This window comes from Mustelus asterias, chromosome 9 (assembly GCF_964213995.1).
Source record: "Mustelus asterias chromosome 9, sMusAst1.hap1.1, whole genome shotgun sequence".
In the NCBI taxonomy this organism is placed as follows: Eukaryota; Metazoa; Chordata; class Chondrichthyes; order Carcharhiniformes; family Triakidae; genus Mustelus; species Mustelus asterias.
In genome coordinates, this window is record NC_135809.1 from 34,970,539 (window position 1) to 34,983,527 (window position 12,989).

Sequence of the window (12,989 nt, forward strand, 5' to 3'; positions counted from 1 at the left end):
TTACTCTGTCCAGCCCCCTCTTGATTTTGAGCATCTCTATCAAATCTCCTCTTAGCCTTCTTCTCTCCAAGGAGAACAGTCCCAACCTCTCCAATCTATCCTCATAATTGAAGTTTCTCATCCCTGGAACCATTCTTGCCCATTACAAAATAAACCTTTTCTCCCCAGTTTCGTGCTCTTTACAACAGGCTGTACTCAGTTAAATCTCTGTAATAACTCCACGGAGGCGAAAGTCCCGTCATCAAGTTACTTCATTTACACCATGCTATCTATACACAGCCAGCTCTCCAGTTGCTCCCTGCTAACTGCAGGCTGGGAGTCTGACACAGCTGCTTTAAATAGGGAGCATGAGGCTCCCTGATTTAACCATCAATTAGGACACATCAGGTACTTCTTTTTGTGGAATATTTTGGTTGTTGCGATTTAAATGTGGAGAAAAGGATGCGTCTCGCTGTATTGGTCAGGCTGCACTGCTGCACCTATTCACGGGTGCTATCCCACTACTGAACAGCATGAGAGCTTTGACCTGCTCCGTTTCCGGCCTGGGCCGGTTCACCCCTCCTTAGCGCACCTGGTGCTCCCAGAGACCTCTTGGAACGCCATGTGGATACTGATCTTAGAGTGGACACCTGATCGGCACGGAGGACAACAGCCCAGAACTCCTGAATAGGACTCATCAGGTAGTTCATACTCTAGCAAGCCAACCTCATTAGCCTGGCTGAAGTCATCACAATCTCATTCATTTTGTCAAATGGCATTTAATTTGTATCTTGACATTTTCATCTCTCCTGAGAATGCAGCACCTTCTGAATTACTCTGCAAGCCCTCGCTGAGGACCAGATCTTCACTACTGAGGCGGATAGCTCGAGTCGAGACATTTACCAACGTGCCGAAACACCTTGGCAAAAACCGACATATGCACATTCCACTCCTGGGGCACAAGGAGTTGTGGTGTTATAGTCATGCCCAGCAGCCTGGAAACAGAGCACAGGCAGCCCTGGGGACTGGGGAAGAGTGCCACGATGGGCTGATTTAAAAACCCATCTAGTTTCTCTGGGATCGTCTCAATCTTATGCAAGCTGTTGGCAGTAGCCTCACATCTCGGGCAGAATTCTCCGGCTGTGCTGGTCTAAAGCTGGAAATTCTCACCCGACTGTCAAAAGTTAAAGTTAAGTTAAAGTTTATTTACTAGTCACGAGTAAGGCTTACATTAACACTGCAATTAAGTTACTGTGAAATTCCTCTAGTCGCCACACTCTGGCGCCTCCTCGGGTCAATGCACCGAACCAGCATGCCTTTCAGAATGTGGGAGTAACCCACGCAGACATGGGGAGAATGTGCAAATCTCGCACAGACAGTGACCCAAGCCGGGAATCGAAACCGTGTCCCTGGCGCTGTGAAGCAGCAGTGCTAACCTCTGTGCTATGGTTTCATATTGTCTGCAACCCGCCCGCTAAAATTCCAGTGTCGGGTGGGATGGGAGAATTCCGGCCATCGTGTCCTCCTTCTTCCTCACACACGGCCTCTCATACTCCGGCACCTGATCGTGTATACTGAGGGAGAATATAGCACAGCCAATGCACCCAACCAGCACGTCTTTTGGAGTGTGGGAGGAAACCGGAGCACCCGGAGAAAACCCACGCAGACACGGGGAGAATGTGCAAACTCCACACAGACAGTGACCCAAGCCGGGAATCGAACCCGGGTCCCTGGCGCTGTGAGGCAGCAGTGCTAACCACTGTGCCATCTCCACATGCCCCTGGTTGTTGGCTAACTGCTGGATTCCCTGCGCTTTCTCCGCCCACCATGTGTTCTTTAGATGGCAGGTTTTTTGCCAGACCTCAGCCTTCAGCTGTCAGTATAATTGTTTTTCACTGTCATGTAAGGTTGCAGTTTCAGGTTCAGTAGTTCATCAGCTCCTGGACCTCCAGGTCACTCTCATTGAACCAGTCTTGGTGTTTCCGGCTCGAGTGACCAAGGGTCTTTTAGCAGATGCTGATTATGGAGGTTTTTATGGGCAGACCAGGCGCTGTGACCACTTGGCGTCTCTGGGTCATCAGTTTGGCAGTGAGTTGCTGGCTGAATAATGCTCTTTTATCAGGATCTTTGAGTGCCTCAGTGTTGTTTTTCCTGCAACGTTCTTTCTATTGCCATCACAGCTTTGGGGCAATATCAATGTTCATCACAGAGTGGATTAGACGGTGGTCGTCCAGCAGTCATTGGCTCCTGTCCTGGCACGGGTGGTCTGTACGTTTGTGAGTCCCTCGCTCAGATGACGGGGTGTCAGTGCTTGGAGAGAGGGTGGAGCCACGAGGCCTCGTACTTGTCTCTTTGATGGAACATGGTATTGGCTATGACAAGGCTGTGTTCGAGGCATTTTGTCAGGAGCAAGGTACCTTTGGTATTGGACTTCCCTACCCCCTTCTCTGCCGATTACACCCCCCCAGGGACCAGTCGTCCTTTCCAGCTCTGGCAGTGAAGTCATGAAGGATGGTCAGCTTGTTGACTCGAGCTAAGGATTTCTCAAGGCTGGAGTAAAATTCCTCCCTGGGTTCGGTCTGTAGCTTTTTCCCGGAATCAAAAAACAGAAAATGCTGGAAAATCTCAGCAGGTCCGACAGCATCTTTGAAGAAAGAACAGAGATAACATTTCGAGTCTGGATGACCCTTTGTCAGAGCTGATCACTGTACCTTGGACCTAGTTCCCTGACTTTCCCCTGCCCACCGGGGAGTCGCTCAGGGTGACAATGTCAATGTCCCAGGCAATGATAGCAGTACGTGATTCCGGTTTGTTCCCGTTAGGGTTGTCCATGAGGGTCAGGACGTTCCAGGTGCCAAATTCCACTTCAAGTGGTGGGAGATGCCTGTGATCGAGTCCTTTTAATGTAGGTGGCCATTGCACACCAGCTGCCACACGGGCTTGATGGAGCAAGGCCTTGGTCAAGTGGTAAGTGATCCAAGACAGCTTGGGATGAGGCATTGCTGTATGGACCTAGAACATACAAGCACACGTACTCCTACAGTTCTTCTTCCCACAGGACCTACTTATATTGACATGGACAGGTTCAACAGTGGCAGGTAGATTGGTGTGAAAAAGTTCTGGTCGGTTTTTTTCCTCTTGTAGGTTCTCTCAGCACCTTCCGAAGGCCCAATCTGACAGATGTCCTTCAGGGCTTGGCCAGTAGTGGTGCTACTGAACCAACAATGTCTTCCAGTCGCCCTCAATGCTTTTGTCAAGTGGCGTTCAACATGGAGGAAAACTGATTCATCAGCTGTGGGAGAGCAATAGGTAGGTGGTAATCAACAGGAGGTTTCCTTGCCCATGTTTGACCTGATGCCATGAGGTTTCACGGGGTCCTGAGTCAATATTGAGGACACCCAGGACAACCTCTTCAACTGTACACCACTGCGCCGCCACCTCGGTTTGACCTGTCCTGCCGATGGGATAGGACATATCCAAGGACTGTCCCATTTGGGACATTAGCTATAAGGTATGATTCTGTAAGCATGACTATGTCGGGTTTGACTAGAATCATAGAATCCCTAGAGTGCAGGAGGAGGCCATTTGGCCTATCGAGTCCGCACTGACAACAATCCCACCCAGCCCCTATCCTTGTCACCCCACATTGTCCCCCTGACACTAAGGGACAATCCCACCCAGACCTGTTCCCTGTAACCCCAAGTATTTACCCCACTAATCCCCCTAACCTACACACCTTGGGACACTAAGGGGCAATTTAGCATGGCCAATCCACCTAGCCTGCTTGCACATCTTTGGAATGTGGGAGGAAACCGGAGCACCCAGAGGAAACCCATGCAGACATGGGGAGAACGTGCAAACTTCACACTAGTCCGTGGGATAGCTCTCCAATTTTGGCACAAGCCCCAGGATGTTAGTAAGGGGGACTCTGCATCATCAACAGTACTGGATATGGTTCCTAAGTTGATACCACGTGGTCCATCTGGTTTTATTCCTTTTTGCTTTTTCTGAAGGGTTTGGTGTAGCCGAGTGGCTCAGCCCTTTCAGAGGGCAGTTAATAGTCAACCACATAGCTATGGGTCTGGAGTCACTCATAGATCAAACCAGATAAGGATTGCAAATTTCATTCCTACATGAACATTAACGAACCTGATGGGTTTTTAAACAATCAGTGATAGCATCATGGCAACACTACTGATTTTAGCTATCAATTTCAGATTTATTAATGAATTGAATTTAAATTTCACTGTGGTGGGATTTGAACCCCTGTCCCCAGAGCATTAGCCTGGGCCTCTGGATTACTAGTCCAGTGACATTATGATGATGACTTCATCTTGCCACACAAAGCAATTTCCATTATAGAGCAATACAGAAGAGACTCCAACCTGACCATAATTAGATGCCATTTAGATGCCATTATTTTAGCTTCACCAAAATAAGTTCAATGAGGAGTCAGTGGCGAGGTGGTATTGTCACTGGACGAGTAATCCAAAGACCCACGGTAATGCTCCGGGGACCTGGGTTCGAATCCCACCATGGCAGACGGTGAAATTCGAATTCAATAAAAAATTGGAATCAAAAATCTAATGATGACCATGAAACCATTGTCAGTTGTAAAAACCCATCTGGTTCACTAATGCCCTATAGGGAAGAAATCTGCCGTCCTTACCTGGTCTGGCCTACATGTGACTCCAGACCCACATCAATGTGGTTGACTCTCAAATGCACTCTGAAATGGAGGGCAGGTTGAATTGGGCAATACATGCTGGCCCAGCCAGTGACACCCACATCCCGTAAAATGAACTAAAAAAAAACGGTGAAAGAGAGTTGATACTTTTGGACACTGTAAAATTAAAACAGAGCTTATTTAACGTTCCAAGAGTCCAGACATGCAAGTTTATAATTAGCCAGTTGGATGTGCAGTCAACTACAGACATGTTACCGCCCACTGGCTAGCAAGCTGGATGCACAACCTGGCAGTATGGCCAGAGTGTTGCAAGATGGGGATCAATCATTAACAATTTGAATAAATCTTTTAAATTTAAAATAAGGCCTAAAGTAGCTTTATGCTTGTAAAAGAAAAATCTCCTCCCTTCCCCAAAGTTTACAGCAGCACAATTAAAAAATATACCAACAGAAACAGCAACAAAAGGTCTGCCCAGTCATACAGAAGATTACAAAGATGTGTTCCAAGGTGAGCTTGCTATCAGCACAAGACCACTAGGTGGTTCCTATCTGTGAAACAAGGATGTCTGCAAGTCAGATTTCAAGTTGACCAGGATTGGAGTTGATGTGTTGGGAAGTCCTCACTGCTGACCAAGTGTGGAGACAAGCAGTCAGGGTGTGGATAAAGCAGAGGAGCAAAGAAATGAGCAGATGGTGGAAGAGAGCCCGTCAGAAGGAAAACCCATCAGTCGACCAACACTATTCAGCTGTGGAAGGGACTGGCACTCACGACTCAGCATCTACCACTACACATGTCCAACACAGAAGTGACATACACCCCTAGGTGCCGAGTCTCTCGAGATGGAGGGAAGCTTCCTCCTCACTGCTTTTACTTTAAAAATGATCAAGCCAAACTACAGAATTACAAAACCTGGCAAACTGGGGTAGCTAATGGTATTCAAAAAAATACTTTGTACAAAGTAGATCCCATGACCAGCAATCAATATGAAAACCAAAATCACTGATTTACAATACTGAACCTGAATTTCACTTCGCTATAAATAATTTCCAGAGTTCTGGTAACGTTTTATGGAACAAATTTTATGACGGTTATTTGTCCTCAACTGGGACCAAATTGAAGCTTTCAAGAAAGCTATCAAAAATTGCCCATCTTTTGGGAGTTTCACATTTGACTAGTTTTCCTGGCATGTTGCATGAGAAACATTAACCATGGCACCCTTAGACTGCAACCATTCTCTCAAAAGGGAAACAAGAAATGTTTTTTGTACATACGTGATGTCTCGGCGTTGATAGCAGCCTTGAAGCAAACAAGCAATCAGGTCATCCAGAAAATCAACGTCATTTATCAGGAGAGCCTCTTCTAGTTCCTGGTAAAGTGGGGAGGGTGGGGGGAGAAAAACGTAGCATAAGTTCAAACATGGTAAATTGTATAAATTGATGATAGTTATAGAGAGATTGGGTGTCTTGAAACTTTTGTCACATTCGCATATGGACAGATTTCTTTTAACACGTGATCCTGTTCCCATGCCCACATGCCTGTCCTTGGCCTGCTGCAATGGCTAGTGGCTTTTACTACCAAATAAACCTGTTGGACTTTAACCTGGTGTTGTGAGACTTCTTACTGCTGCAATGTTCCAGTGAAGCTCAACGCAAACTGGAGGAACAGCATCTCATCTTCCGGCTAGGAACAATTACAGCCTTCCGGCCTCAATATCAAATTCAACAACTTCAGATGATTTGCTCTATTCCACCTCGGCCCTCTTTGTTTTCATTCTATTTTATTTAATTTTTTTCTGTTCTCTACCTTTAATTTCTTTATGGTCTTTCTTCATTTTCCCCCTCCCCCCCCCCCCCACTCTTTCCTTCCCCCATTTCATCCCCCTTCCCTTACCTTTTCTCCCCCCCGCCCCCCGCTTACCCCTTTCTACATTCTAACTCTGTCCCATTCTCTCCCCCCCCACCCCCCCCCCCCCCGCCCTCCCTTCCCCCAACATCTTCATGTGTCACAGTTTACAGCTTCTCTGCTGTTTGGCCATTCACACCCTCTATTCTCTCTGTGGACAGCTATTAGCAGTCTTTTCCCTGGTTTCTGTGGCTATGACTCATCTTTCCCTCCCCCTGCAGTATAAATATCTCCCACTTTCTATGCCTTTTAGCTTTGACAAAGAGTCATCTGGATTCGGAACGTCAACTCTTTTCTCTCCTTACAGATGCTGCCAGACCTGCTGAGATTTTCCAGCATTTTCTCTTTTGGACAGAATTCAGAACTGATATCACTCCATGGGTTAATACAATTTTCAAAATTCTGTTTGTGTGAAACTCCCATTAGCAGAAAATACAACACCGAACAAGAGCAACATAGGAATTAGGAGTGAGATTAGGCAATTTAGCCCTTCGAGCCTGCTCTGCCATTCTATATGATCATGGCTGATCTCTAGCTCACCCTAACTCCACTTCCCTGCCTCTTCTCCATAGCCCTTTATCCCAATTGAATACTTACTGCAGTGTAGTTACTGCTATAATGTGGAGGAGGGAAGTGGTTGAACAGGTTTGGTTGTGGAAACCGTAATGGGATTCCAAGAATACCAGACAAGTCATAACTGGTAACTCAAAATAACCAAATTGCTTGTGGTGCCTATTTCAAAATTACTAAATAGATTTGGCCGTACAAGAATGTTGGTTTGTGGTTTTTGTGGAAAAGTGGATGGAACTTTTCTGATTTGATTTATTATTGTCACATGTATTAGTATACAGTGAAAAGTATTGTTTCTTGCGCGCTATACAGACAAAACATACCGTTCATAGGGAAGGAAAGCAGAGAGCGCAGAAAATAGTGTTACAGTCATAGCTAGGATGTAGAGAAAGATCAACTAAATGCGAGGTAGGTCTATTCAAAAGTCTGATGGCAGAAGGGAAGAAGCTGTTTTTGAGTCGGTTGGTACATGACCTCAGACTTTTGTATCTTTTTCCCCGATGGAAGAAAGTGGAAGAGAGTATGTCCGGAGTCCTTGATTATGCTGGCTGCTTTTCCGAGGCAGTGGGAAGTGTAGATGGAGTCAATGGATGGGAGGCTGGTTTGAGTGATGGACTGGGCTTCGTTCACGACCCCCTTGTGGTTTATTGCGATCTTGGACAGAGCAGCAGCTGTACAGTGATGATCAAAATATAGAAACACCAAAAATTCCGGAGTCTCGTGCATTACCCCTGTAATTTGACACATGCAGTCACCATCAACAAATGTACTTGGCGATACTATTTGGACACCATTTTGATTTTTCTCCAATTTTCTCCCTAGTCGCTCTTTTCTTTCCTTTAAAATGGTAAATTATTCTGGTGTATGATTCCTTCAAAAGTAACAGCTCTCAAGTGTAATAGCAAAGTGACCTTAGTGTGTGAAATATGAAAGCTTTTGTCACAGTACCGGGTCCTAGGAACAATGGTGGCTGAACTCACAGGTGTGAACAAGCACGCCCATTAAGAGTTACTAATTAGAGATAAGGGTTAGGAATCTGGCCAATATTTCCTTCTTTTTAAGCAAATCTAATTATGCTTCCTCATTATCACCTCAGCAGATCAAGCCAAGGGTTTCCTGTCCACATGAGAAGCAACATTTACCTATCGAGGGGAATGCAGGGAGTGGAGGTACCTACTAACAAAATCAAGGGCAAAATCTTTGTTTGCAGCTTGCCTTTCGTGAACCCAGAATGTATGGAAGTACTTGACAGCCAATTGAATATTTACTGCAGTGACATTACTTCTATAATGTGGAGAGGTGCGACAGACAACTGCTCACAGCAAGGTCCCATAAACAATGAGATAAATAAGCAGATTTTGATAATGCTGGTTAAGGAATAAATATTAACTGAAACAGAAGAACTCTGGCCGGGATGGTAGGTAGGCCTCAGCTTATTGGCAAAAGATAGCACTTCTCATGTCAAACTTAGTAGATAAGAGTGCTCTGAAATGGAGCTGGAACACACACTTGCTGTCCAAGAGGGTGTTATGGCTTAGTCACAGCCGATATTTTTGGAAAAAATGTCAAATTATTTTTTTTACAATTACTATATCTCACAAAGCATTCGGTCAAAATCATGAATGAGGTTTGGATTGAAATTGACACATTTCAACAGGTGATATTACAGAGCAGATGGTTCATGAATTCATGTCTTAAGTGACCCAAAGGGTAACAAGATTTTAATAAATAACACTGCGCAGATAGAATATCTGGACTTCTCTTTTATTTGCTGTCATCCTTTCAGCCTTCTATGGATCCAGCAGTGTTTAAAATATCCTGACATGACAGATTATTTGGCACATCATAGGTCATAGAGTTCATAGAATCCCTACAGTGCAGAAGAGGCCATTCAGCCCATCGAGTCTGCAATGACTCTCTGACAAAGTATGTTATCCAGGCCCTCTCCCCTGCCCTAGCCCAGGTAACCCCCACACCTTTACCATTGCTAATCCCATCTAGAACATAGGACATAGAACAGTACAGCACAGAACAGGCCCTTCGGCCCACGATGTTGTGCCGAGCTTTATCTGAAACCAAGATCAAGCTATCCCACTCCCTATCATTCTGGTGTGCTCCATGTGCCTATCTAATCTACACATCCTGGGCCAGTAAGGGGCAATTTAGCATGGCCAATCCACCCAACCTGCACATCTTTGGAGCGTGGGAGGAAACCCACGCAGACATGGAGAGAATGTGAAAATTCCACACAATCACCCGAGGCCGGAATTGAACCGGGTCTCTTGCGCTGTGAGGCAACATTGCTAACCACTGTGCCGCCATTATGTTGAATCTGATACAAGGCCACCACATAAAAGAGAATTAAAATCTTTGTTAAAATGGAGACATTGAAAACATTCGTCAAATCCATCAAAGCCTAACCAGAAAATAGCACTATCTACCTTCAATCTACATTCAACATGGTAGACTGTTTAAGCGTCACTTAAAATGACAACATCCAAAAATCTAATTAAGAAACAAGTAAAATACATCTCAATGATAGTGTATTAAAGAGTGTTTAGGAACTGACTTGTTAATAATGCAGTTGGTTCCATCCCTTTCAGTTAAGCTGAAGTGAGAGGATGTTATCAGGGGGTGACATGGTGGCAGAGTGGTTAGCACTGCTGCCTCACAGCACCAGGGACCCGGGTTCAATTCCCGGCTTGTGTCGCTGTCTGTGTAGACTTTGCACATTCTCCCCATGTCTGTGTGGGTTTCCTCCGGGGCTCCGGTTTCTTCCCACAGTCCAAAGATGTGCGGGTTAGGAGGACTGGCCATGCTAAATTGACCCGTAGTGTCAGGGGGACTAGTTAGGGTAAATGCATGGGGTTATGGGGATAGGGCCAGGGTGGGATTGTGGTTGGTGCAGATTCGATGGGCTGAATAGCCTTCTTCTGCACTGTAGGATTCTATGATTCTATGATCATTATGTACAATACCTGGGAAGTGGAGGTCAGTTTAAGTAACGGTGGTCTAAAAGCCCAATGTGCCTTGGTTTGCCTTCTGCCAGAGGGAGTTTAAAAGCAGAGGGGGCTTTCAAAAGTGTGGTTCAGGAACAATGTGTGGCTCAGATTGTCCCCTTGCGTCTGGGGTCGAGGTAAGAGTTTGAGAAAGGAGTTGGAAAGAATTTCAGGACTCCATTCATTTCTCGAACAAAGCTGAGATCAGAAACTCAATGGTGTGGAGAATTCCAGGTATGAACCACATCCCGGCATTCTGGAGCACTGCCAGTTATTCATTCAAACGTAACATCCAGATTTATCACTTCTTCCAAAATATCTACATCTGATGTCATGCAGATGGACCAGCTCAAAAAAAATGACTCAAGTGTGAAACAATAGCCAAGTTCAAAAAAACTCCCTCAAATTTATGTCTGGAAGGATTAATTTTTCCAATGCCCGCATCTCCACATCAGGATTAATTTTGGCCAGGACATTGATTAAAATAGTTGCATGTCCTTCTCAAACCTCTTATCCAAAAGAGGGCGGCACGATGGCACAGTGGCTGGCACTGCTGCTTCACAGTGCCAGGGACATGGGTTAAATTCCGTCCTCAGTTCACTGTTTGTGTGGAGTTTGCACTTTCTCCCCGTGTCTGTGTGGGTTTCCTCTGGGAGCTCCCACACTCCAAAGATTTATTTATTAGTCACAATTAGGGTTACATTAACACTGCAATGAAGTTACTGTGAAAATCCCCTATGTCCGGGTTAGGTTTATTGGCCATGCTAAAATTGTCCCTTGGTGTCAGATGGACTAGCAGGGTAAATACACAGGATTACAGGGATAGGGCCTGGGTGGGATTGTTGCCGATGCAGGCTCGATGGGCCGAATGGCCTCCTTCTGCACTGTAGGAATTCTAACTTCATAGAGGTTCACCTCCAAGTCACTCACCATCCTGACCTGGAACTGTATCATTATCCCTTCACTATCACTGGATTAAAAATCCCATCCTAACATCATCGTGTATACGCCTACACCACATGGACTGCACTGGCTCCAGGCAGCAGCTCACCACCATCTTCATGAGGGCAATTAGGTAAGAGCAACAAGTAATGTTCACATCAGAATGTAAAAAGTGTCAAACTCTCTCAGTACTACACAGAGTGCCAACCAACATTATGTGCTCATGTTCATAGAATCAGGATTGAACTCACAATCTCCAGAGACAAGAGTGATTAATGTGTCAAATTGATACAAAAATCAAGCAGTTAACAAGAGGCAGATGATAGTTAAATAAAAGGAGCAAATTGAGAAAAAGGCAATGCATTTTATTAAATCACAGAAATATTCATCTTTTGACTCTCTGACCAGTGCTCATCGGTTACATGGGAAGATAAGAAATCGGGGCAGGAATAGTCCACGAGGAACATCGAGCCTGCCCTGTCATTCGATATTATCATGGCTGATCTTGCATTTCAACTCTATGTTCCCCCATTTGCTTCCCATGTCCCTTAATTCCCCAAAATCTGTCTATCCCAACTTAAATATGCTCAACTATGGAACACCCCAGCCCTTTGGGGTATAGAATTGCAGAGATTTACAACCTTTTAAGTGAAACGATTCCCCCTGATCTCAGTCCTTATCCCAAGACTGTGCCCGTGTTGTAGATTCATTGACAAGTAGAAACAATCTCTCCATGCCCGCCCCATCAAACCCCTTCAGAATCTTCCACGGTTACAATGAGATCACACCTTATTGTTGTAAACTCAAGCCCAATTTATTCAGCCTCTCAATACAGGACAACCCCCTTAACCTAGACACAATCTAATGAACCTTCATTAGTATTGCCACTAATTAAAATATATCCTTTCTCAAATGCGGAGACCAAAACTGCACAGATGTGGTCTCAACAAACCCTGTACAACTGTAGCAAAATGTATTTGTTCTTCTACATTTGCCAACTTCCAATCTGATCTTGCCGTTCTCAAATCTAAAAACTGTAGTTAGCACATCCACTAATCCTGGGGATTTGCCAGATTTTTGTCTCTTAAATTTCTCTGTCCTCGGAGAGATGTTCTCTGCTGATGTTACTTTCCTTCATGTCTACACATTTTTAAGCCCCTAGTTTTCTGACGTGAAAGTTGTGTTTTCTATTGTGAAGACAGACAAAAAATTTGTTCATTGCCTCTGCCATTTCCTCATCCTGTTTACTTTAACCTGGCGTTGTGAGACTTCTTACCGTGCTTATCCCAGTCCAACGCCGGCATCTCCACATCATTTCCTCATCCCCCAGGATAATTTCTCCTGTCTCAGCTTCCAAGGGCTCAACAATTACTTTAGCTACTCTCTTCCTTTTTATATCTCTGGTTAGTTGACTCTAATTTTATTTTCCCCTTTTTCGATCCTTATGATTTGCTACTGTTGTTTTTCAGCATTGTAAGCCTCTTCTTCTAAGCTAATACTATCCTTAAATTCCAGATTAAGCCACAGAAGGTCTTGCTGAGTTTTTAGTTTTCAAAATAATGTATTTTTGTTGAACATTTTGAATTGTTTCATTGAATCATAGAATCTCTACAGTCCACGGGCAGCACGGTAGCACAGTGGTTAGCACTGCTGCTTCACAGCTCCAGGGACCTGGGTTCGAATCCTGGCTCGGGTTACTGTCTGTGTGTACTGTGTGTACTGACAAAATCAGGGGCTGAGGGCCCTCCATCACTACCTACTGGTGCTCATACCTGCATGACTTACATTTATATCCGCCAGTCCCTCAGGTTCTGCCCAGACTATGGGGTGTGACCACCTTCTGAAAGTGTCCAGACAACTTTCTCCCCCACTGATGCATTGCAGTGCTTGTAGCCCGGTCTCCAGCTCAA

The 12,989-nt window shown here is 45.0% G+C and overlaps 1 protein-coding gene across 1 annotated transcript in view; it reads right to left on the reverse strand.

Moving 5' to 3' along the window:
- cecr2 (CECR2 histone acetyl-lysine reader) overlaps positions 1–12,989 on the reverse strand; it is a 432,956-nt gene that overhangs the window by 71,277 nt on the left and 348,690 nt on the right. Inside the window, exon 2 of the mRNA XM_078219960.1 lies at positions 5,938–6,032. Coding sequence (XP_078076086.1) covers positions 5,938–6,032 — 95 coding nt within the window. The remainder of the gene's footprint in view (positions 1–5,937; positions 6,033–12,989) is intronic.